A 25,224-nucleotide genomic window follows, 5' to 3' on the forward strand; every position below is an offset into this window, starting at 1 on the left:
ATAATGACAGTTGCCCTTTACCTTTTTTCCCTCAACAAATTCCTGTTGATTTAGCTTTTATATGGCCACAATGATGTAGCCTCATTCAGGCTGCTGTTCAATATTTATGCGTTGCAGTCGGGGATTTGTTAACTTTGTTGTATTTGATGCTGAATATTTGATTGTAGACTAGAGGAAGCTTAATTTGGTGAGGTCTGTTTTGACAAGGTTTAGTGTAACGAAGTAAAACGACGAGGTTTGTCCAGGAGAAAGTTGGATGCGGGTCATCCAGCTAAAAGGTAGATCAGTGCCTCGACTCAGTTACCTGCAAGAATATTCCACAGGGCAGCTGCAGTCTTCCCTAGACCTACTTTGTCCATAACGTAGGTAGGTCACCGCCAGCTTCGCTGGAGGAGAGCCGTGTCTCGGAGCAGAGAGACTGCGGGAAGCAGGGGCTGAGCTGCGGCAGGACGGGACAGCGGGAGCGGCCCCAGCTCGTCGAACGGCTGCCGGGGACAGATAAGCCGCGGCCGCTTTGTTCCCGGGTCAAACGCGTCTCCGGAGCTGCCCGACGAACTCCCCGCCGGCGGCGGCCCAGCAGGCCCCGGCCCCGGCCCCCGCCCGCCGAGGCCAGGCCCAGCGGGGCCGCGCCGTGCCAGGCGCGGCCGGGCGGCCTCCCGGCCTCCCGCCGCCGCTCGCCCCGCCTTCCCCCCCGCCCCGGCCGCTGCCCGAATCAGTGGGAGGAAGATGGCGGCGCTCATCCCCCTCAGCCAGCAGGTAACCGGTCCGGCCCGGCCCGCCGGCGGCAGGACCCTGGCAGGGGTGGGGGGGCAACTGGGGGCGGCTGAGGGGAGACGCGGCCCGCTGGCCCCGGCGGTTGAGCGGCGACCGGGGAAGGGGGAGCGGGCCCTCCCGGGTGTGGGTCCCCCTCCCGCAGGCGGGTGCATCCGGGGCCGGGTCGGCGCTGGGGCATAGGCCCTGCCTCTCCCCGCGGCCGGGGGGGTGGCTCGCCCCGCGGGGGGAGAGGGTCGGTGCGCGGCGGGGAGCAGGCCCCGGGCAGGGGCGAGGGGAGCGAGCAGCCCCCGGCTGTCCCCCGCCGTCGGGCCGGGGCTGAGCCTCCCGGGGCAGGCGTCGGCCGCTTCTGGGGGGGCACAAAAGGTGCTGGCGCCCTCCCTTCACAGAGGCCCCGCAGCTGCCCCCCTGAGGAAGGGGCTGGGCAGCACCGAGGCTTTCTGAACGCTTTCCCTCCCCGAGCTGCAGCTCCTGGGTTTGGGCTGCGGGGATTAATGCGGTCCGGTGGTCTGAGGTGCAGGGCTGGGCTGCAGGAGCGATGGGGCTCGCTCTCTGCTCGGGACTCTGACTTTGGTCACGTCACCCTGTTTTCCTTTTTGTAGCAGGGGGTTAATGCCGCCTTTAGCTGTTGGGGTGTCATGACTGTGCTTAATATTTGGGAGGTGCATGAGTAGCGTAGCTATAGGCGCGGATACACCAGTAAAGGACTCAGTATGTAGGAATGAGAAGGAGGTTTTCACCCATCAGCAGGAGAATGAGGCTTCTGCAGGGGAGTGGAGGACCCTGAACCTTGGAGCTTGTCTCAGCACAAGGAGGGTGGCATGCCTCTGGGAAGAGGCTGTGTTTCGAGCTCTGGTTTAATGTTTGGGATCCTTGGGTAGATTTTTGTTGTTATTGTTGTTACAAGTTCTTTGATTAATTTCTCACCCAAATAATTTAAACCTGAACAGTGTGATATTCTTTTCCATACTCCTGTGAAGATTGTCAGTTTACTTATTTCTTTTAAAGCAAAAAAAAAAAAAAAAGTAACCCTTCCCTCCCCCCAATGCCTTGAAATTAAAACTATTTTCTACACTGTGGCTAGGCCAGTCAGGAATTCAGAAAAACTGCTATTGATAGTTCAAATTATTTAAATATATCGATTTCCTTTTAATAATGGACTTTTATTTGTGATACTCTGAAAATTTATCTTTCAGTGGAGCTATGTGATGCTTGGGTAATATGTAATTTGCTGTGCGTAAAACATCCATGCGCATACAAACTGTTCCCAAAAGTTTTCAAGGGAAGTAATGGGGTACAAAATACATACGTAAAATAAACTCTGGACTTGAAAGAGTTTGTTGTTATGGAACTTCTATAGTATGTTGGTAAAAACGTATCAAATATTTATTATATTAGAAATCCTGCTTCTGTGTTGTTTAAATTCTAATTGATATTTGAGAGACTGGCATCAACGGTATTTTCCTTTGTATAACTTCATATATTATCTTGAGGGGAAAAGAGCCACATTCTGAGAACATATCAGTTATTTTGACGTATTATTTTCCAACTAATTCATTGAAAGCATTCTAGTTTTAAAACTTTTTTTTGTATATTGAACTGTCAAGAGTAATCTAGCTGTAATCAGGGCAGTAAACAGAATTTCCCTGGAAGTTAATAAACTTCCTCTTTTAATAGCTTCGGTTTCATGATTACTACAGAGATATGTGCTAGTTATAATAAATGCCAGAAATGGTATTAAAAGGAATAGGAGAGGTTACATGTGCTGTAGTGTGGAATCATGTTCACTCAGAAAGATATTGATGTCAACATATTAGGAGCTATAAACAATGTGGGTAATTCAGGCATGTGAAAGTGTTTAATCATATTTGTTCTCATAAATGAATTTTATTATGGTTCTATTGTTCTGTGAAGTTATGTTTTTATGATGTTTTTATGAAAGAGAATTTACATGTCTAACTTACAGTATGCAAACTGTTTAACATTTCAGCTGTCTTTGTTTCAACTGGCTATGCCTAAAAACAGTTGAAGAGCAAGCATGTAAAATCAGTTCTTGGAGTTAAACAACAACTGAAATAATTTGATTTACCTTTGATAACTTTATTTTCTTGAATATTTGATCACCTTATCAGTGGTCTTTCCACTGGGCCAGGCATGTTCAACCTACAGCCTCTGGAGGTTATGGAGAGTTACGTTAAAGATACTGGGACAGCACAGATCGTTTTGTAGCTCAGTCTTCTGAGACAGCTCAGGATACTCAGCAAGTAGAGTAAGGGCAAAGGTAATCTTTCTGGGGCAGCAGCAACCTTCTTTTGGCTCTCATCTTTGTGGGACACCTTGTTTTTTCCCCTTTCACAGTACCTGTTTTCATCTATCATATGATAGGACAAGAGTAGCTGAAAGAAAGTTATGAAACAAGAGGACACCAAGGAGAAGAATTCATCTGATCCAGAGTTCTTTGTGGCCCTGAGATGACCTCAGGAAAGAGGGCTGCTAGGAACTGGCTTTATTAATTGTTCTGGTGGCAGCAGCTTACGCCTGCCTTTTTCCCAGACCTGCGTTAAGGGACATGGAGACGTATGCATGTGCGGGTACTGCGTACCACAAATGCAGTGTACCAGGTCTGCTGGGAGAGTGCAGGTTCGAGACTTGAACTCCACATTTGTACGGGAAATCAACTTAGAGGTCAAACAGCAAGGCACCAGGGTTCTGCCGTGTCTGTTTGGGAGATGGTGTAAAGTCTTGGTCATAGGTAACGTTTTGGGGAATATGGAGTAGGCATAGAAACCAGAGGGTTGTTAACGTATAAGTCAGACTGAACAGCTGTATAGCAGCTTTGACCAGCCATCAACTGCAAACTCTTCAAAATGTTTTTCTCCCATTACCAGCGTTGACGCTGTCTTGTGTAGGTTCTTCATCAGCAGATGTCATCAAATTACAGAACCCTTTTGAATGATAGTGATGTAGTCACATGTGGTGACGGGTAGATAGGCAGCTGTGCTATTTTTATCACTTGAGCCCATTTTGTCTGGTCTGCTTCATCACACAGATGCAGTCATTTAGGTAAATTGGTCAGAGAGGCTTAATCTTTGTAAAATTCTGCAAGTAGAGAGTCGAGTGATGAAGTGCTTTCCAGCAGCACTTGGATGAACATATTGCTGTAGAAGAAACTTCACAGCATTTAAGCACATTACCCTGGATTCATGCCACCTCTGTCAGGTAAGTCAGCTGTATGTCATGGCTGGCAATATCAAATGAGGATGACAAGAACGTCTGGTGATGGGATGAGATCATTCAACGCTGCTGTTGGAGCGGTTTGCTCTGTATCTTGGTATGAATCCAGTCTCTGCGTGCTCTAGGATACTCGCCAAATTAGTTAGAAGAGCTTGTAGTTGGTCTTTGGCTAGCTTCTCAGAGCCTTCTGATAAACGAGAGGTATATAGTTGGGTGATAGTTCGCTAAAGAATACTAGGTTTTATTTCGAGTTGGACGGACTATTTCCTCCTTCCACCTCTTCTCTCAATGATGTGTTTCCTACTTTGGACAGGAACACAGTGCTTATCTGTGCTAATCGTTTACAAGCCAGCAAAAAGATGAGTCAGATTTATGAGTTATGGTCGCAGCTTTCTTCTGAACGACTGTCCAGCTTCTGGAAGAGCAAGAGCTTCTAGAGTGTACTGGTGGAGAATGCAGTGGCTTATTTTGTTGATGGATATAAGTGAAGTACATTTAAGATGTTTAGGAAGCTCTTCTGAAAATCCATGATCTTTCTAGCCATGTAGAACAATTGGTCTTGAAAGAGCTCAGTGTTCTCTTGCTTTTGATTAATAGGGTTTAGTTATTTTGGATATCTCCTTAAGTTAAGATTTGGCATGTTTATTGTAAACTTACAGGGAGATTCTCTTTGTGTAAAATAAAATTTCATGCTCTTCATCCGTCTTTTCTTTCATCATATTTCTGTCTCCCTTCCCCTCAGTGTAAGCAGAGCATCCGGAAATCCATGTGGATGACAAGGAAGAAGGTAGCATTTCAGAGGTGACGTACCAGTGATCAGAGTTAGTGCAAAATAGTAATTCATCAGATGTCTGACTTGTGTCCTGTACGTGGAGAGTGGTTGTCCCAAGTAGGCTTTGGGATGTTTCGACAGCTCTGCATCTCGCTCACTAAACTGTGTTTATTGGGTTGTTTTGTTGCTTGTTTTTTAAGGCCTTTGACTGCTCTAAGGGGTGACTTGTCTGAGACTGGATTGTAACGTTTTTGCTGTTGACATTGAGGCTGGAGAACACTGTGGAGGTATAACCTGCACATGGTTAGAACCTGTGTGGCAATTGGAGGAGGCAACTGGGAAGATCGGTGTTGGGGCTTCTGCCTCTTTTGGCATTTCAGTTCCCCTTTGCTTGGGATGTTAGCAAGAGGGAAGAGGAATCTGCTTGTTTAGTATTCCGAAAAGGCAGGCCTACCTTTGTGTCTGCTGCTTTTGTGTAATGCAGTGATAACACCAAGTTGAAATCCTCAAACACCATTGTCAGGGAATTGTGACATTTGTTAATTAACCATTCATTCTATTTTGGTTTTTTTACTCTGTTTCAATTTAAGATCCTAATCCTGAAAATGCATAAACACAGGCATATTTTGATACCAGGGCTCTGTGTCTGTGTGCGTATAATTGTCTGCTGAAAATATTCCATAAGTATATATGCAATGCAGGAGGTAGTCAGGTCAGCGTTATGTTGAAAACTCTGCCTTTGATATCAGTAGTTCTCAAACTGTGATCTGAAATACCTTGGCAAATAGTTCAAAGCTGTTCTACAAAACCTTATTACCATATAGTGCTGTTAATTAAAAGTGTGAGTGTAAGTATGAATGCTGGTGAATAAGTTTTAAGAGGTGACAGTAGTCTGTTGGCTGTAAGCTTTGGGGGATCTCTGTTATGCACACTTAGATTTCAAGTATCCAGTTTGGAACACAGCAAATTAACATACCATTTTATATTTTTTTTATGGAAGTAATACACAAAGTAATATACACTTTTTTTCTGTCAATCCCTAAAGGTGTGCTATCTGTGATTGCAGTTCATTCTTTGTTTTCTTAACGTCTCTCTTGTTTTTCAGTTTTCTACTGGGAATCCATTATATGAAACTTATTACAAACAGGTAGGTTCTTAAAAAAAAATGAGAAATAAAGTGCAATTTCCTCTTCCCCAAGATTTCCCTCTCTTTCCTTTCCCCATTGCAGTGCTAAACTTCTGTAAATTCTCTTTGCTGAGTGGTAATGCATGCTTGTATAACTCCTTTTGACCTAGAGACAAGAGACGTTTCATTTCTTATCTCTGCTTTCATGACAGACCTGCTTCAATTGAATGTGAATTTTTATCTTTCAGGTAGATCCAACATATACGGGGAGAGTTGGGGCAAGTGAAGCTGCGCTGTTTCTTAAAAAATCCGGTCTTTCTGATATTATCCTTGGAAAAGTAAGTTGAAGGAATTAGATAACGCAGCAATTATTTGTACACTTGCTTAACTGCAGCTAACATTGAGCAGAAGGGGTTTGCAAAAAGGAATTTGGTGGAATGCAAATCGGATCCATAGAACATTAGGTTAACCACAGATTGGTAATAGCTCCAAGGTATTGTTCTGAGATTCACAGGAATCTAAAAGGAAAAATTATCTTTTGTGTAACATTAATTCTCAAGTTGACAAGAAAAAATAACATTGTATGTCATGAAAGCTGCAACGAACAGTTCAAGAAGACATACAATATGAACTGTTGAGCTGAGTTAAGTTTTATTTTAAGATCACAATGGCTTTTCTTTTGTACCTCCACAGATATGGGATTTGGCTGACCCGGAGGGTAAAGGATACTTGGATAAACAGGTAAATGAAACGTGCCTGTACACCTTTTGCGTTACCTTCCACAGATTAGCCTTGTGCTAGTGATATTAATAGTAGTTATCCTTAGCTTTTTTTTTTTAAAGTTTTCATTTACAGGATGAGGTTTTTTCCTAGCACTGCTCATAACCAAGTATATTACTCGGTGAGGCTGCTGGAGAAGTTTGGATCTAATTTTCTGTCTCTCTTTTGTTTTGAAAATAATCAGTGTGTGTGATACATAGTTACATAGTCATTGAGTCTTTCACAAATACAAACTATGATTTTAAGATTTATTTTAGAAGGCTTTCTTGCATGAAAAAATATAAGTAGCATTACTAAAAATGGCTTGGAATATCAAATACCAAGTTACTTGTAGATGTGGAGAATTTTCTTTAAACATTATTAATTTTTAAGAAAAATTGTTGAAATTTACTTAATTATGGAGAGTCCTTCTTTAAAAACTAGCTTTGAAGTTTTTTGCTCTTTGTTCCATGTTATTGTAAAGTTTTTCCTGAATCATCTTTAAAAGCAGTGGGGTAGTTGTCACTATGCAGTTAACTGAATGGGGCTATACATCTGTTGTTTCCATACTTTACTGAGTTGCACATGTACAGTGTTAGTAAAACTCATAAATGGATTCTTGGAGACTGATTTAGACTGGTTGCTTTTTTTAATAGAAAACACTATTGTTTGTAGGGTTTCTATGTCGCGTTGCGCCTTGTAGCATGTGCGCAGAATGGCCATGATGTTAACCTGAGCAGTCTGAACTTGACTGTGCCACCTCCTAAATTTGTAAGTAATATATACCTAAATCTGTGTATGTGTTACATGAGAACTAAGGCTTCAGTTGGAATGCTGGAATAATCTTCTGTTTCATAAATGTCATGGTTTTGAGACTTAGGCTGTTGTTAAACTGTTCCTTAAGACAACTGCAGTCATGGCTGCCATAGTCCTGTCTTCCTGAGTAGTATGTACCAGCCCCTTCCTGGACTGCAAAGTTTAGGAAGTTAGTTTAGTTAAACTAGCAAGTTTAACTATGGTCAGCTTGTTCAGGAAGCTGATGTGGCTAAACTCTAAATTTATGAAAAAAGAAAAGAATAGAAAAAAAAAGATTATTTTGGGGCTAGGTCAACAGGAGTGTGTAGTAAAGGGCATGACTGCAGCTTTGCCCGCAGTAGCTGCTGTGGAACCTCCTTTAGCTTGTCTTAGTTCTGTGTTTGGGTACCTAATGCACCTAATGCCCTTATCAAAGTACAGTAATAGTATAAATCAGTATGACTTATTTTTTTTATTTGGGTACATGTGCAGCCTTTTTTCTTTTTTTTCAGTGTAGTTAAGCTTCATGTCTATAACCATCTCTTAAAGCAATTAGTAAGGATTAGAGACAGAAGTGTGTATATTTTTATACATATAAATAAAAAATTCTTTAATTTTTAGCATGACACTAGCAGTCCTTTGCTGATCACACCACCTTCAACAGAGACTCACTGGGCTGTTAGGGTAAGTGTAAAAGACAACACATTCCATCCATTCTTTAAATGTAAATATTTTCCTTGTCTTTAATTTTCCCAGTGAGAGAATTTTGTATCAAATATATTTCCCATTTCAGAAGTCCTCCCTTTCTGATGACAGACTTGTGCACAATAGAGAATATTGAGCTGTAGTTTTATATTTGAAATAAGTATTAAACAAGCCTTTGACAACCCCTGGTGTGATGTTTTTAAGACACAATGAATTTTAATCTTCTGCCTGGATTTCTTCCAGAATCCTAGTAGTAGGCACTTTCACGTTTGTATAAAGGAACCCCAGTGAGAACAGCAAAGCATTTCACCAAATCCATCCTGAAGTATTAATTTAAAGCTTGAGTTCCTATGTTCTAATTAGTATTCTGTGATACACACAATATATATCACTGGAAAAAAGTAGCTTTTGATACATACATAGGGATATTTGTATTTAGTTAATTTTCAAATGCAAACATTTTCCAAAAGGTAGAAATTTAATAAAATAACTTCTAATGCTGATTTTTTTGTTGTTGTTGTTGTTGTTTTTTTGTTTTTTGTACTTGCATGTTGTACTTTAAAGTGGGAAGCAAATTATTTGGGAAGAATAGTTTTTAGTTCTACAGAGTTTGTCAAAGTTTGCTTAAAATCTGGTCAGCAGTGTTGTAATCAGAATGCATTGTCCTTTTAGAACACTACAGAAACACATCTTGTATGCTGCATGTTAAAATCTCTTAGCTATCACAACCTTAGCTTTGAAATTAAGCTCCTAAATCTAGCTCCATGGGGTTTACATTTAAATACAGCATGGTGGCACTTGCAAGAAAGCTTGGAAATTTAGAATGAATACATTATTGACCAGTCTTAATTTCTTGCAAGATCTCATTTTCAACACTCACACAGGCACACTTTTTTACTTATTCAGGCTATTTCTTACCAACTAGGTGGAAGAAAAAGCAAAGTTTGATGGTATTTTTGAAAGCCTTTTGCCAGTAAATGGTTTACTTTCAGGAGACAAAGTAAAACCAGTACTGATGAATTCAAAGCTACCTCTTGACATCCTAGGAAGGGTAAGTATGCTGTTTAGATTTAGCTATTCTCTATTTAGCTTCTCGTAGTTGCGATGTTAAATATTTAAATGTGACTTATCAACATAGATCAGGTTTTGGCTGAGATTTTACATCAAGTGCACGCTATAAAGCAAGAACATTAAGTAGGCTCTGAAGTCTTCCACTTAGAAATAAGAATAATAGTAGTAACTTGGGCCCTAGAGTAGATTGGTTTCATTATCTCTGTATTCATTTTAAGAGCTGAAATTTTGATTTTGGTTGTTTAAAAACAAGAAAAAGCTCTCCTAAACCATAATAGCTTTTATAACTTTATATTCCACTGTTCTGTCGTTTTTCCAAATACAAGTTATTAGACATACCATTAAATCTATCCACTGTTTGTACAAGAGAATGCTTTAAAACATCCTAGTTTATTGTAGCTGTCAAACTGTAAGTGTTTTTTTATGTATATTTATAAATACTTCTGAGATCTGAGTTTAGTGCATCCATTGCGTATATGCAAGGGAAGCAAACCTTAAAGTATTTTTCTGCTTCCATTTAAAATACATATTCTTTAATGTTTTGCATATTGATATGACTGAGAATGAATACATTCTATGTAAGAGCTGTATCTGCGTTATATGCTTTCATCTCTTCAGGAAGAACTGCCTCTTTCTCTGTATTATCTACAAAATCTAAGTATGACTTGTTTTAATTCTGTACTTGAATATTGTGAAGTACTTAGTCTTGTGAAGTACTTAGTCTTGAAAGGCTTTGTATTTTATCTTGTTATTGTCACGATAGAAATTCAGGAACCTTTTTCCTGTTCCAGAAAAGTTTGCGGACAAGATAGGGGACTGAGGAAATAGGCAAAGGACTAATCAACTAGCTTAAATTTGTACAGGGGTCCAGTGATAAAGCTGGGAGTAGAGTTCAGATGATTGAGCCTCAGTCTTAGCTTTCTGTCCACTCTACGATACTGTCTCCAAGTCATATTGATGATTAAGCAGTGCTAGCTGATGGCTGAGTATTAGAGTACACAAAGTTTTGTATCCTTCTAAATCTCCTGCAAGTTTCGTTGACTGTACTTGACCTAATAATGAACTAAAGTTGATAGATGCTTAAATTCTCTCCTATAGAAGATTCTGGGGGGTGGACATAATTTTTTGACTAAAAATGAAAACTAGAAATTTAGGAATGGAAGGCAAATTAGAAATGTAGTGACTTTTCTGAAATATTTTAACTTTCTTATAAGACAAATTTGGACAATCTGCTAGCCCACACCCTCTGGACAATTCTGAAAGTCACCTCTGGATGTTTTTAGTCAGCGTGATGACTACTCCTTAATTGCAACATAGAAAGATGAAAAACCTGCCTGTGTTGCATCCAGGATTTGTTAGAGCCATTGTTGATTCACATTGCCAGAAAACTCTAATCCAGTCTGTTTCATCAGAGAATGTTTAGTTAGGTGTTGTGGTTTAACCCCAGCCGGCAACTAAGACCACGCATCCGCTCGCTCACTCACCCGACCCACTGGGATGGGGGAGAGAATCGGGGGGGGGGGGGGAAGTAGAACTTGTGCGCTGAGACAGAGACAATTTAATAGGGTAGAAAAGGAAGGAAATAACAACAACAATAATAATAAAATGACAATAATTATAATAAAAGAATTAGAATATACAAAACAAGTGATGCACATTGTAATTGCTCACCACTCGCCGACCGATGCCCAGTCAGTTCCCGAGCAGCGATCCCTGCTCCCAGCCAACTCCCCCCAGTTTATATACTGGGCATGATGTCATATGGTATGGAATATTCCCTTGGCCGGTTTGGGTCAGCTGTCCTGGCTGTGTCCCCTCCCAGCTTCTTGTGCCCCTCCAGCCTTCTTGCTGGCTGGGTATGAGAAGCTGAAAAATCCTTGGCTTACTGTAAACGCTACTTAGCAACAACTGAAAACATCAGTGTGTTATCAACAGTATTCTCGTACTAAATCCAAAACACAGCACTATACCAGCTACTAGGAAGAAAATCAACTCTATCCCAGCTGAAACCAGGACACTAGGTCTAATATAACTAATATGATCGTCACAAAAATCTATTGGGAGTCTTTAGAGAGCATGATTAATATAATGACGATTAACATCAAAAGCACAAAATGTAACTTGTTCTCTAAATCATTGTTTTTATCATAATTGCTGTAGGTCTGGGATCTCAGTGATATTGATAAAGATGGTCACCTGGACAAGGATGAATTTGCTGTGGTAGGTTGCTTTAAATTCTCAATTCACAGTCTGTCTGCTAGAGCAAATCGCTCAGTTTTTTCTCAAGAGCTTTGCAGCTTTCTCTGCTACAGTCAACTGTTCTAATCTAAGTTGTTCACATGGAGCTATTAAATGATCTTTCTCAAATCCATCTTCTGGCTCTTGCCTGTGTCATCAATATTAAACTTTTTGGAATAACATTCAAAATGATCTGCTCTGGTTTACATCTTACTGTCTTTGTTTTACTAATATGTGAATGACACTGGAAAATCTTGTTGCTTTTTCTTCTAGTTGTTAATGTTATCTGACCTTTTTGCCTTTGCAGGCAATGCATTTGGTTTATAGAGCTCTTGAGAAAGAGCCGGTTCCTTCACTATTACCCCCTTCTCTCATACCACCTTCTAAAAGAAAGAAGACACCTGTCTTCCCTGGTGCAGTTCCTGTTCTCCCTGCAAGTCCTCCACCAAAAGATAGCCTCCGTTCTACCCCATCTCATGGTAGTGTCAACAGTCTGAACAGCACAGGGAGTTTGTCTCCCAAGCACAGCATCAAACAAGCACAGGTACAAATCTTTTTTCTCCCCCCTCCCCCACTCATTTTTCTTTTTTTTTGTTTTGGTATCAGTAAAGTGCAGGAAAAAATAAAACTGCTTTTTGATTTCTGTCTCATGCGAGCACTTTTCTGAAAATGTGTTTGTTGTTGGGTGATTTGAGTGGAGGGTGTGAAATAAGAATGCTAAGACTTGGAAGAACGGAAGAAGAGCAGGTGAATTTTAGTCAGAGTGACCATGAGGTAGTAAATCTTACGGGGAATTTTCACTTTTCATAGAAAGTGAAACCATAGAAAGGTTTTATTCATGTAACTACTTTAATACCAAAGAAATCATTATATCTACCTTCTAAAGCTCCTGTGTTATTAGCATAAGGACTTAGTATGCCTAGTTCGGTCTGTATTTCCAAAGAACGAATGCTTTTCAACTGATGAACAGCTGTTTATCAGTTTTTATAATTCAGATAAAAAGTATTAAGCTGAAACATTCATGGGAAAAGGGGAAGTACCTATTTACCAATCAGATTTGATTGTGCAAGATGTTCAGCACATCCGACTGAATAATGTTGTATATACTCAGTGTGTTGATAAAGACTGTTTTATCTTCTTTTGAAATATAAAACTTTGTTTTACAGCCATCTGTGAATTGGGTAGTACCAATGTCTGAAAAAGTGCGATACGACGAAATTTTCTTAAAAACAGACACAGACATGGATGGTTTTGTGAGTGGTCAAGAAGTAAAGGACATTTTTATGCATTCAGGTCTGTCTCAGAATCTCCTAGCACATATATGGTAAGAATTCCCTAGTAGCTGTATTTTTGTAACTTGCTGATCTGGGAAGTCAGATTATCCAGCCAGAATTGTGATCCTAACGTTAAAAAATAAAAACAAAACAAACAAACAAAACCCAAACAAAAAAACCCCCAACCTCTTTTACTTGTCCTGTTGCCTTACTACAATATGTGGGCTATGTGGAAAAACAAGGGAGAAATAAATAGTCAGTTTGCTTTTCTGGGAGGGGGATATAGGTCAGTCTGTGAATTGTGATTGTTTTTTGAAGTTCTAGTGCTCTAAATATTTTTGCAGAGTAACGCTGTTCTATTCAGTTAAATATGTGTAATAAAATACTGCTCTGTTTATGAAACTCTTTCACTAGAATTAACAAGTTTTGATGAGGCTGAATCAAAAGAAAATTACGTATGTATGTGTATTTCAGGCTTCTTGGTAGAGGAGAAATAAGCTTTTCTTGTTTATAGGTATGATCTATTTTTTACCAGGGCTTTGGCAGACACAAGACAGATGGGAAAGCTAAGCAAAGATCAGTTTGCACTAGCAATGTATCTCATTCAACAGAAGGTCAGTAAAGGGATTGATCCTCCACAAGTGTTGTCCCCAGATATGATCCCTCCCACAGAGAGGAACACTCCCATACAGGTAAGTCACTGATTATTTGTACATAATACTGAGCTTATGTGCTTTGAAAGTAATGGGCTTTGAGTACTAATTTTGTAAAAAAATTTTCTGGGTAATATTATGGTAAAAAATTGCCAAAACTCTTTTTTTTCCTTCTCTCCTCTTACAAAATTCTTTAACATTTGAAAATATACATAAATTTTTAACAACACTAGACAGTAAGTAAAGAAAAATGCAGTAGAATATTCCATAAATAAAGGAATAATAACGCTGAGAAAAGTCTAGCATGAAAAATACTCCTTTGTCATAGAGAAGGAGTTTTTTTAACTTCAGGAAGCTGTTAAAGGCAACTATCAAAAGTGGGTTTAGTAGCCTGTCCCTGACTGTGATCAGTACCAAATTCCTCCCATAAAAATGTTAAACTTTAATGGCTAAATGAAGAGTGAATTGGTGGTTGATTCATCCCTTGTAGCATGACAGTCCATAGGCCTATGTCCATCACTGTTAATACCATTTTATTGGAGCATCTCATCTTTTACTGAACCCTGCTTTGTTCCTTTCCTCAACAGTGTGTTAGTGTATTTCTGAAACTTAAATGAGTAAATGCTTCTGTCATGTCAATACATTCTTTTCTATAAATTACATAGTATTTTCCTTTACTTTTTTTACTTTCCCTAACCAGAAAGCTTCTGAGCCTCTAAATATATGTTAATTGTTGCTGTTGCTCTGGTCCTTTTAAGGTTTTTCCTATATCCTTTTTCTATAGACTCTGTCAGGTTACTTGACCCCTGTAGGAACTGAGATCTCAGCACTAACAGAAATGCGTCGTGTGAGTAATTGTAACGTCCAAAAGAATGCAAATTTGTTTATGTACGCTACTTGTAACTTTAAAAAAGTTTTTATTTCTACACCTTCTCCTGTCTCTTTGCTCTTGTGTTCTGTGACACTTGCTCTTGGCATGATGATAATGTCACAGTAGTGTGAAGTTACCAGTATTGGCTGTTGACCTGGTGATATTGCTTCCTTCAACAATTTGAGATGCATTGGTCTGTCAGGAAGTTCTTGACAGGCAACTCGGTGTTGGCATGTTAAAGTTACTTGTGTACTAGATCTCTGAAGCTGTGGGCAATAAATATTCCTTGGTGCGAGAGCTTTAAGCTTCCCATTGTTTTCAGTTCATTGTATCTTTTTTCTTTTTTTTAATCTACTGTGGTTTTAGCTGAATATAACATGAAATAGACTGTATGCTACTGTGAACATAGCAGATTAGTTTTCTGTTCATATGGAACAATGAACTGTGTTATCCTAACCAATGCAGCAGCTCATTTTAACTTAGTTCATAATCATATTGGGTAAGACCTTATTATGATCCTGTACAGCATACAGTACAGGTCTCTCAGCAAATCTGTATCTGGTCTGAAAATATAAAAGTCGTATTAGAAGCTTTTGATTTGCTAGCTTGAAGAATTAGTCTGGATTGTTGTTATTTATGATTACTTAATGGCATATTAACAAAAGAAATGCTCACCCAAAAGTGAGGACTTAATTAACTTATTTAAACTGTATATTCACCTATTGTTTCCGCAAAAAACGTCACATTTTACTATGCTATCTGTTTGTGGTTTGTTGGTTGGGTTCTTGGGTTTTTTTTATATTGAATAAAGCCAAACTTTCTGTGATTATCACAGCAATCTCAAAGTGAGTGAAGCAAGCAAAGTGTACTTTCTTCTTTACAAAATGCTATTTAAAAATGGTAGGTCTCCTGATTTGTCATACTAGCAGTGAGTTCAGTATTGCAGTTTTTGCTCAGTTGCAGTGATTTTTTTTCAAAGAACTAGCAATCCTTTTTATAATAATGACAAATTTTGTACCAAATGCTGAGATCCTTTCTTATAACTTCTAATGACAATTTTCTTGTCTAAAAGGCAAGGGGTACCCTCTGCATCTTCCCTGATCTACACCTGAATGACTGTAGAAATGACCTGCAGGAAATTGGGTATAATTGCAGAAATTGGCATTAATTTGTGGTGGGGCTCAAGAAGACTGAAATTACAATCTGATTTCATTAAGTTCCCTGGAAGCTTTGCTATTGACTATAGCAGAGCTGGGTTTTTAGTCCTTGAATTTTAATTCTACCATTGCCTGCAGTTTATTCGCCGACATTGTGCATGTCCTTTAACTGCTGTGTATTTCGACTATCCCATCTGTTAAATGGGCATAGAGAAAATTCTTCCGTCTCACAGGTAGAATTGTGTGGCATGCTCAGTGGTTATTGCATAATAATTTAATGTCTCCCATAGAATTTTGGAAATGCACATGATGAGGATTGTGTCCCACCTTTGTCCTCAGCCTTTGTAAAGGAAGGTCTTCTGTTACGACTTGGAATTTTAAGAGACTATTTCATTCTTAACAGGATAGTTCAAGTTCCGTTGGATCAGGAGAATTTACAGGGGTGAAGGAACTGGATGATATTAGTCAAGAAATTGCACAGCTGCAGAGGTAATAGTTGTGGACTATTAACAAAATCTTGGAGTAGGAGAACCAATTAAGTATATAGTACTGATGTGTCCGTTACTTTTGTTTCCTTTTAGTCAGTTTATCATTACTTGTCACTGAAGTTGGTGGCAAATCTCCCACTGATACCCTACAGTTAGCCAATTACGTAAAGCCAGCCTGGATTCTACCAGGTGACTTCAGAAGATTCATTACGGAACAGATAGTATTTTTCGAAGAATAATTGATATGTATACGCCTTTACTCCTTTAAAGAATATATCAGAATATGGGCTGGCATTTTTGGCTGCGTGGTGTTTCCAGAATAATATTTAATTGATTTTTGCATGCGTGCATGTGTGTGTTGTATTATTTAACTAATCATGAATACGTGTGCTTGTTTATCTTACAGAGAAAAATATGCGCTAGAGCAGGACATTAGGGAAAAGGAAGAATCAATCAGACAGAAAACCAATGAAGTTCAGGTAAAAGCTCTGTTTATCATTATTAGTTTTCATTTTAATCTAAAATAATATATGGGGAATTAAACATTCTCTCTTCTATCTTTCCTTATGTTGCTTCTGGGCAAGTCTCTCCTCCTTTCACGGGATTTTTCTCTAACTTACAGAAAGATCTTTATTTTCCTTTTCTCCATCAGAAATGTTTTCTTCTGATGCTGGTTAATATAAATAGAAGATGATACGTGAACAGTTTGAAATGTCTTTTTTGTTAGTGCTTGACTAACACTGTAATTTAGGAAATGGTTGTTCAAAGAGTATTGGTTTTGAAAATTAGGATAGCTCAATTACATGTGCTCTGTGTCACAGTCTCTTTCCATCTGGTGGGCACTGGTTTGTTTCCTGATGTCTCATACAAGTTCCTGCAGAAACAAACTGTATGCATGCAGGGAATAGCCTATATGACATAGAGAATCTTTTGGATTTTGCTAGCCTGTTTGTATGTGGTTGATCATTCCGCTAAGACAACAGCTAAATGTAAGTTACAAACTGTGGAATTTTCCTCAGGAACTGCAAAATGATTTAGATAGGGAGACAAGTAACTTGCAAGAGCTAGAGGCTCAGAAACAAGATGCCCAAGACCGCCTGGATGAAATGGACCAGCAGAAAGCCAAACTGAAAGATATGCTGAATGATGTAAGGCAGAAATGCCAGGAAGAAACACAGGTGGTGAGTGTACGTTAATTCTGGACATGCTCAGGAGTATTGTGTCTTTTGTTGAAGGAAATTATATTTATTTAATGAATAAGCTTGCTTTGTTTTTCATTTTTACCATAAATAGCAATTTCCACACAAATACCGAGGTCCAAGAAAGGATTTTGTCAACCTAAATACCTTTCATAATGGTCATAAATGGGGGGTTGAACCAGATGATCTCCAGGGGTCCCTTTCTACATAAATTGTTATTGTTCTGTGAATATATGAAACATTTATTCAACCTAATAGGGCAGTTGAGAAGCGTTATTCCTGACCCATGAGACAGCCCATGGGCGGTGGCGCATATTTTGATCACTGTGAACCTCATCAGAATTCTGAGTTTAAAATGGGTTTTCAGCGGCGTACAATTGCCAATGTCACTAGCATGTTATCTTAATGTAGAAACTTAGTGTATAAGGTCATGTAAGAAAGTGTATAAGGAGAGTCATATGCAACTGTGTGATTTTAACTCTTAATCAGAGTTAAAAATCAATTTTGTAATACTTGATAAATGTTCAAATGGAAAAGGAGCCAAGTTCTGAAAACTACAAGGTAACCATCTAAGAAACACCTTTTAATTACCTTTATAATTAGTGTGGTATTTCTGTCATTTAAAATACTAACATTTCTTGGTTTTATTGAATGTCCTATGTGCTTTTATCAAGGATTTTGTGTAACATAATAAGAAGCATGCAGTTCGTCATATTAAATTCTTGTTATCTTCCTTAGCAGTTGATAGGTTGCTTTACAACTTTATTACTTATTATAAATTCATAATTTATTAAGTTACATTTATTTCAAATTTCACTCTGATTTTTGTAACGTTTTGTTTCAGATTTCATCACTAAAAATGCAGATTCAATCTCAGGAATCAGATTTAAAATTACAGGAAGATGACCTTAATAGAGCAAAAGCAGAGCTGAATCGCCTGCAGCAAGAAGAGACTCAGCTAGAGCAGAGCATCCAGGCTGGAAAAGTGCAGCTTGAAACAATAATCAAATCTTTAAAATCAACACAGGAAGAAATAAACCAGGTATTCACTGTAGTTCATACAACTTCTTTTTTGCTTCCTGAAAGGCTAAGAGTTGAACATCACCTAGAAAGATTATTATTCAGAAGAGAAAAAAAAATACTAGTTCATGAAATAAGGCTTTTTGACTGGTGCTTAATAGGTTAATTCCCAGTTTGAGTCAGGAAATTCAGCTCTGGTGGGGGGGAAAATGCAACTGTCTGGCAACCATGTTTAACAAGAATGACTGTTATTGAATGCGTAACATCCTAAAGCGTTTTTCACTGCTTAGGCAAGAAGTAAACTTTCTCAACTTCAAGAGAGTCATCAAGAAGTCAATAAGAGTGTAGAAGAATATAATGAAGCTCTCAATGGGATTCACGGTGGTAGTCTGACAAATTTAGCAGACATAAGTGAAGGCCTTGGGCAGACGGAAAGAAGCAATTATGGAGCTATGGTAAAAAAAAAATAAATTACTGTTGTTTAGCGTATTTTACAATAATTAGGTTTGTGACTTGCACCTAATCTGAAATAGTTAAGATGTTTGTTTAGTTGGCTTTTGGTATGTTAGCAAATACCGTGATCCCTGCAAGGTAGCAGTCTCCAGCGCAAGGCAGGGCAAAGATTTTAATGCTGGTGGAAAACCTGATTTTTAAGCTTTGGGTTAGATCTTGTGCTAGGATTTTGTGCCAGTGTAACTGTAACAGTATGGATATGTAAGCAAACTGTAATTATGGAAACAAAAAGAAAAGGTCATGTTAACCTTTGATTTGTAACCTGTCACATCTTTAGTCTCGGGAAGTAGGTAGGACTTTATTTCCAATTCAAGTGTTTTGGTTTTTTTCTTGCAAGTTCTCCAGTTTACCAAGGTGACACCTTCTCTTGCTGTAAACGTCCCGTTAATCGTGTATTTCTTTCTTATTTCCAAAAGAAGCTATACAAATTTCTCCTTTGCAGTGAGCTATGTTTATTACATATTTCAGTAAAAAAGTGTTCCCTTCCCAAAATACATAGGTAGTTCTATTCTGCTTAAACAATTCCAGCATAATTTATCTCATTTATTGTGTTTTCTTTTAATCAGTATTTTTCCCAATTCATAAGAACCTTCAGGTTCTTAAAGATTTTTCCAGTCAATTTCTTTTGGGTATCTATTGTTGATTTGGATATTTAATAATACTCTAAATCACAAGATTTTTCATTTTTTAAGCCTATTTCTTTGCTTTAAATATAGAAGTTGCATAGTTGCTTGATTCTACTTGCACATCTACTTGGTGCTTCCTCATTAGGGAAACATACTTTCCAGAATCCTTGTAAGCACAGTATTTACTATGGGTTTAGTATGAAGTTAAATATATATCGCGTATAGTGTATTAATAATTATTCAGCAGGCATGCTGCCTTTTATGTCCTGCTTTACACTTTCTGTGTAAAAACAAAATGCTCAAAAGAAGAAAAGTATAGATTAGAAACAACAATACATTGAGAGACATGGTCTTAAAACACTTTAGTGCTTAGTTTCTGTGCTTTCAGGGCTTGCATAAACATTATGTTTAATTTCCAGTGGAAACTTCCAGATGTTTCTCTTGCAAAACCTAAGAATCGCTTACTGGAAGAAAACTCCAGTATATGTTCACAGCGAATTTTTTAAACCGTTCTGTCCCTTTCCTGTTTCTTAAGTCTTCCTTCCTCTTCCTCCTCTCCCCACCTCCCTCCCTGCTGTTCTGAGAAGTATTAATTAAGACTTCTTCATTTGCATCTTGTAAAGGGATGAAAGAAATCCCGTATCTTTCTAGTGTCGGAGGCAGTGTAAGTCAGTAGTTGTTACTAGATATTTCTTATGTTAGAGTTGAACGGCTTTGATTGTCAATGTAGCTCTGTTGTACAGGTGCTGTATGCACATACGGCTATTGTGGCAAGGACTGGTTTCATCAAAGAGACCCAAACCAGACGAAAGACAGGGGTATGCAAACAAATGCGATGAAGAGGTTTCATAACTTTAGTTTGCTACTTGTTCATGCAGGATTTTTTTGTAACTTGACACAGCAATAGGTTGGCCTCTGCTGACAAACCTCTGTATCATCAAAACGTTGGGGTGATAGTCATCCTGCCGTGTAGTGCTTTGTAATGTGAAATCAGTACTTGGAGCTTTAAGCTCAAGAATGAGTTAACAAGAAGCAATCTTGAGTATGACTACTCAATAGTAATTTCTTGTATTTGTAGTCCACAAATGATTTGTGTATCCTTTCTTTTTAAATAACTGTCTTACCTGAAGCTGAGCTGTAAAGTAACTGGGAGAGAGGAATTTTTTGATAGCATGATGATTGGGGGTTTGGTTTTGTTATTTAAGTATCTGAGAATTGGATACATTAATATGAGAAACAGTTTAACCTTTTATTGTTATATGTATTGTTATCTTTTGATGTTTTTTGTAGCCTCAGGCTACATATTTCTTTCTACTGTGTAATTACTTCTGCTTAGAAGCCACTTATTCAGAAAGTTCTTTAGGAAGTATTTTTTTAAGATCATTAAACAGGAACCAAGATACCATAGAATTTCTGCTAAATGGGTAACTGAGCATTTTAATCAGGGTAAGTTGCTGTAATGTTTCTCCTCTTAATTTTCAGGATGATCCATTTAAGAATAAAGCCTTGATGTTTACCAATAATACACAAGAATTGCATACAGACCCATTCCAGTCAGAAGATCCTTTCAAATCTGATCCATTTAAGGGAGCAGACCCTTTCAAAGGCAGTAAGTGACCAATGGCTTGCCTGAGACCTTGAAGATCAGTTGTTGAGTAAATGATATTTTCACAAATTTTTATCATCTTCCTAAATAGTGGATAAAACAAATGATTTTTCTGTTCTGCATAGGTGACCCATTCCAGCATGATCCTTTTGCAGAACAGCCACCTGCTCCAGCAGGTAATAGCCCTTTTGATGACAGAACAGATGTGATACAAACAATCTGTAACCAAACACAAACATTTCCAAGGTTTCCCTGGCTTCAGATTTTTGGTTTGCATGTGGGAACATAAAATCGTGACAGGGTGTGCATTCAGGATCAATATGTTAATAACGTGTGTAGCTCTTAAGTCCATAACCTTAATATAAACATGTACTTGTTCAAACTTAGTAAATACCCTGTTTAGAGGGGTATCTGGAATTTTATCAAATTTACCAAATTATTGTGTGTTTTTATAAGAAAAATTACATCAGTGAGTATGAGGTCAAATATAGAATGGTTCATTATGGACACACTAGGTGCTACATTCTGTTTACCTTTTAATAATCTTTCTAGATCCATTTGGAGGTGATCCATTTAAGGAAAGTGACCCATTTCGTAGTTCTGCCCCTGAGGATTTCTTCAAGAAACAGGTGAAGAGTGACCCATTTACCTCAGATCCATTCACAAAACCTCCCACTTTACCCTCAAAGGTCAGTAGCTTTTAAAACTACACATAATGGATTTCTTTACTATTGACAAGTTTATTGTATGAAAGCTAAAAGGAATGAAATATCACTAATTCTTTTCTCCTAACTGATGAAATATCATTAATTTTATTCTTAAAATTTAAGTCTGAATTCTTAAGGCAATCAGCAGTTTGTTCTTTCCAGTTCCATGATAATGATGTATATTCACCATGAAGATGCAGTTAGGTGGATGGGTTTGGTTTTTTTTTTCCCTCTGTTGAGAGTTTCAAGCCACCAGCCCCCACTCATTCACACCATTACCTCCGTTCCATCGATGTTTCTATTTGTGCAGTCACATAGTGAATCGGATCGAGGAACTGATCTGGCTAAAGGATTACTGAGCCACCAACAGACAATAGAGGCAACACAGTGGAAGGGCTGCACAGAACACGTTTGCAAATGTATAGTCACAGTTCTTAAGCTGTCCTTATGTGTATGTGCGTGGTTGTTTTGGGGGGGTATGGATTTTTTGTTTTGTTTTTTAATTATTCCTTTCCCTCACCCTTACGGCGTTCGTTGACTATTGCCACCCAAGTGTTAGAACAGTATTCCAGTATCAATCGGTGGGAAGTTAGTTTGCCTTGCAATATAGGTTTGTACTTCGATAACAGCAGACTTTTGAAACTGAAGAGCAACTGTAAACACCATCTGTTTAAAAAGAAGTGATATACGGACTCTCTGAATTAGTAATAATGTAAATGCCTGACTTGAATATTCAGTCTCTGTTGCTTAAAGACTGAACGCTTCTGGGTGTAATTTCTTATTTTGCCCTGGTAACTAATATTGCTTATATTTCAGTGTGATACACTTTTCACTTGAACGTGTTTCGCTTGTAGGTACTTGGTGGTTTGCTCATCATATAGCCAAATGCACTAACAATGCAAATTTCATATAATCAGTCGATTTTATCCTGCTGTATTTCCACTGAACAGAGTGGTCTGAAATTGGAAATAATTTGTCTTAAAGCAAGAGATTTTGATATGCATAAAAGGACAAGTGCATAGTACAGCAGAACAATAATTGTGTATATCTTTTCTTGTTTAGCCTGACCCTTTTGAAAGCAGTGATCCTTTTACGTCTTCCAGTATCTCTTCAAAAGGTCCAGGTAAGAAGAAAAAATTTTCTCGTGAAGATGAATAAGGAAGTATCTCTTTATGAAAGAAGAATCAAATGTAAAAGTTGAGAATAAAGAAAGTGTCTTGTGAACCGTTGGCAAATATCATTGTGGTCCTATTACGGATTATGAAGATCAAGTCTTCACGTACACTATATACTTCACTTCCCCCCCCTCCACCCCCCCCCCAACTGGCAGAAAACCTATCGTTTTATGGAATTCTCTTTTAACATCTCATGCCAGGTCAAAATGCAAGTGTTTTTTAATCACCTGCCTAGTTTTGTACTTCACTGGCACCAAGCATTCTTCATAATTCTTAGGCATTATTTTAAAGAACTTTTTTTTTTCCTGTATCTGTTTCAGATCCATTTGGAACACTGGATCCATTTGGAAGTGGTGCTTTCAGTAGTGGTGAGGGATTTGCAGACTTCAGTCAGATGTCAAAGGTAAAGGTTACAAGGAAAGCAACTGTCCTTTTAAAAATGTATGTACAGATACTTTTTTTTAAGGGTGTGATATGACTGTAACTTTTCAGCTGACAACCCGCTTTTGTTAATTTTTTTCTGATCAACCTCACCAGTTACTTAGCAAAGCATTTTCCATCCATCTCAGATATGGCAAAGTCTTACCAAGACTGGTAGATCCAGCAGGGATAAATCAACTTTTCACAGACATTTTCAAATACCAGAGAAGCAAAAGAAATAACTTCTAGTTTTTACTTGTAAGAAAAGGTAGTTGTTCCAGATATTAATATATTTCAGTGTCCAACCTTCCTCTTAAGTCCTGAAGTATCCTTCTTGGATACTTCATTTCTCGTAGTATCCTGATTTGTTCTTAAACTTCTCCATGAGTACAGGGAACCAGAGGAAGATGGAAAACATGGTGCGCTGCCATTTCATAGCTCTTAACAGAATTGCTGTTTCCTTGGTTTCTTGGTATAAACGGAGCATATAGGGTATTTCAAATAGAACTAGGTCCTTAGCTCCTCATCTGGATCAGTCCCAGTCTGCTGTTAGCTTTCTGAGATGGAGTTTGGAATTTACAGTTGACAGCAGTTGCCCAACTTTTTGCACTTAGTTCCACAATAACGCTTGAAGATTGTAGAGTAAATGTTAACTAGAAAATAGATTATCATATCACTTTGACTCATTAAACTGACTGTATTTTTTCCTCACTTTTCTTTCTGGGTTTTGTGGGGTTTTAGCTCTCCACTAGGTGGCAACAGTCTTTACAAATATTGATGTGTTTGGCTTGAGTTAGAAGTTTTAGCAAAGGTCTGACTGCAAGCTTTAGCTTTGCCTACAAAATTCCTCTTTCTTCATTTCAGAATGATAAATTTCCCTGCATGGCATAATTTTTTGTGCCTTTTTTGACCAATAGGAGAGTCCTTCACAAGAGCCAGCTGAATATAGGAAACATTAAAAAATAAGTTTTTTTTTAATTTTCCCTGAGCTTTTACAAAAAAGACAAATAGCTGTGTGTAACTTAAGAAGAGCTTGGAAAAAAGCTATCCATTCTGCAATCTGCCACGTTTTTCCAGTTTCTATCATGGTTCTGTTTATCAGAGTGAAGGCTGGACTGTAATATGACTGTTCATTGCCAAATAGTAAAACATAGAGTTTTACTTCCTTTTATTTTTCTCATCAGCTTTTTGCTGGGACTAAAAGTTCTAGAAGTACTTAAGTGATTAAGAGCATAAATACTTTTGAATGTTAATTAAATCCTAGCACCTCTGTTAGTGGGCATTAGCCTCTTACAACACTGACAATTCTGTAAATCTGTCCTCATTTTTTGAAGTTAATGCTTTTACTTGAGTTAACTTGTAGCTTTCATGAAACAACAGATACTCTACAATGTGCTTACATTCTTTTTCTTTTCTTTTTTCTCACGTAGTCAGTAGCTTCAGACCCCTTCGCCTCCTCTTTTGGAGGGATGGGATTCTCAGATGACCCTTTCAAAAGCAAATCAGACACACCAGCGTTACCACCGAAGAAAAATGTACCTCCAAGACCCAAGCCACCCAGTGGTAAGGAGGTTTTCTTTTTTCATTAGCCAGTTCCCCCAATTTTCTGAATATTATTGGACATAAGGACAAGTTGATAGTCTTCTATCTCATCATCTTATATTTCAGCCATGGAGAAGGGTATGAGATTATCAGTAAATTGGCAGAAATTGTCAGTAAACCAGACTGGAACTCTTCGGACTGGAAAACATGATTAGGGAGTGGTATGACAGATCTGTAAACTCACTTGTGGCAGGGAAAAATGGGGAAAAAAATTTCTGTCTTTTCCTAGTAGGCAACAAATGAAATTAGTAAATGGCACCTTCAAAGTAAACAAAGAGGTTTGTTTTTATACAATACTCTAAATGTAGGAATTTTTTTTTTTTTTTTTTTTTTTTTTTTTGCCAGAGAATATGGTGAATGCAAAAAAGCTTAAATGGGCTTAAAAAAGAACTAGATAATTCTTAGAAGAAAAATCCAACAGGGACAATAGGGTCTGCCAAAA

The 25,224-nt window shown here is 38.3% G+C and overlaps 1 protein-coding gene across 3 annotated transcripts in view; it reads left to right on the forward strand.

The window, feature by feature from the left end:
* Nucleotides 1-699: 699 nt before the first annotated feature.
* The window catches only part of EPS15L1 (epidermal growth factor receptor pathway substrate 15 like 1), a 45,335-nt gene continuing 20,810 nt past the window's right edge, over nucleotides 700-25,224 (forward strand). Inside the window, exons 1-23 of one of the 3 annotated variants that reach the window (XM_050910376.1) lie at nucleotides 700-756; nucleotides 5,883-5,924; nucleotides 6,152-6,241; nucleotides 6,597-6,644; nucleotides 7,338-7,433; nucleotides 8,079-8,141; nucleotides 9,088-9,213; nucleotides 11,394-11,453; nucleotides 11,779-12,015; nucleotides 12,638-12,795; nucleotides 13,281-13,437; nucleotides 14,183-14,245; nucleotides 15,830-15,915; nucleotides 16,321-16,393; nucleotides 16,934-17,101; nucleotides 17,958-18,155; nucleotides 18,424-18,588; nucleotides 20,755-20,881; nucleotides 21,004-21,054; nucleotides 21,431-21,567; nucleotides 22,648-22,708; nucleotides 23,081-23,163; nucleotides 24,611-24,743. In XM_050910376.1, the coding sequence (XP_050766333.1) occupies nucleotides 727-756; nucleotides 5,883-5,924; nucleotides 6,152-6,241; nucleotides 6,597-6,644; nucleotides 7,338-7,433; nucleotides 8,079-8,141; nucleotides 9,088-9,213; nucleotides 11,394-11,453; nucleotides 11,779-12,015; nucleotides 12,638-12,795; nucleotides 13,281-13,437; nucleotides 14,183-14,245; nucleotides 15,830-15,915; nucleotides 16,321-16,393; nucleotides 16,934-17,101; nucleotides 17,958-18,155; nucleotides 18,424-18,588; nucleotides 20,755-20,881; nucleotides 21,004-21,054; nucleotides 21,431-21,567; nucleotides 22,648-22,708; nucleotides 23,081-23,163; nucleotides 24,611-24,743 (2,452 nt within the window). In that variant the 5' untranslated portion in view covers nucleotides 700-726. The remainder of the gene's footprint in view (nucleotides 757-5,882; nucleotides 5,925-6,151; nucleotides 6,242-6,596; nucleotides 6,645-7,337; nucleotides 7,434-8,078; nucleotides 8,142-9,087; nucleotides 9,214-11,393; nucleotides 11,454-11,778; nucleotides 12,016-12,637; nucleotides 12,796-13,280; nucleotides 13,438-14,182; nucleotides 14,246-15,829; nucleotides 15,916-16,320; nucleotides 16,394-16,933; nucleotides 17,102-17,957; nucleotides 18,156-18,423; nucleotides 18,589-20,754; nucleotides 20,882-21,003; nucleotides 21,055-21,430; nucleotides 21,568-22,647; nucleotides 22,709-23,080; nucleotides 23,164-24,610; nucleotides 24,744-25,224) is intronic. The other 2 variants (XM_050910377.1, XM_050910378.1) reach the window with 2 other exon arrangements.

The sequence above is a fragment of the Gymnogyps californianus genome, chromosome 24 (genome assembly GCF_018139145.2).
Source record: "Gymnogyps californianus isolate 813 chromosome 24, ASM1813914v2, whole genome shotgun sequence".
Classification (NCBI taxonomy): domain Eukaryota; kingdom Metazoa; phylum Chordata; class Aves; order Accipitriformes; family Cathartidae; genus Gymnogyps; species Gymnogyps californianus.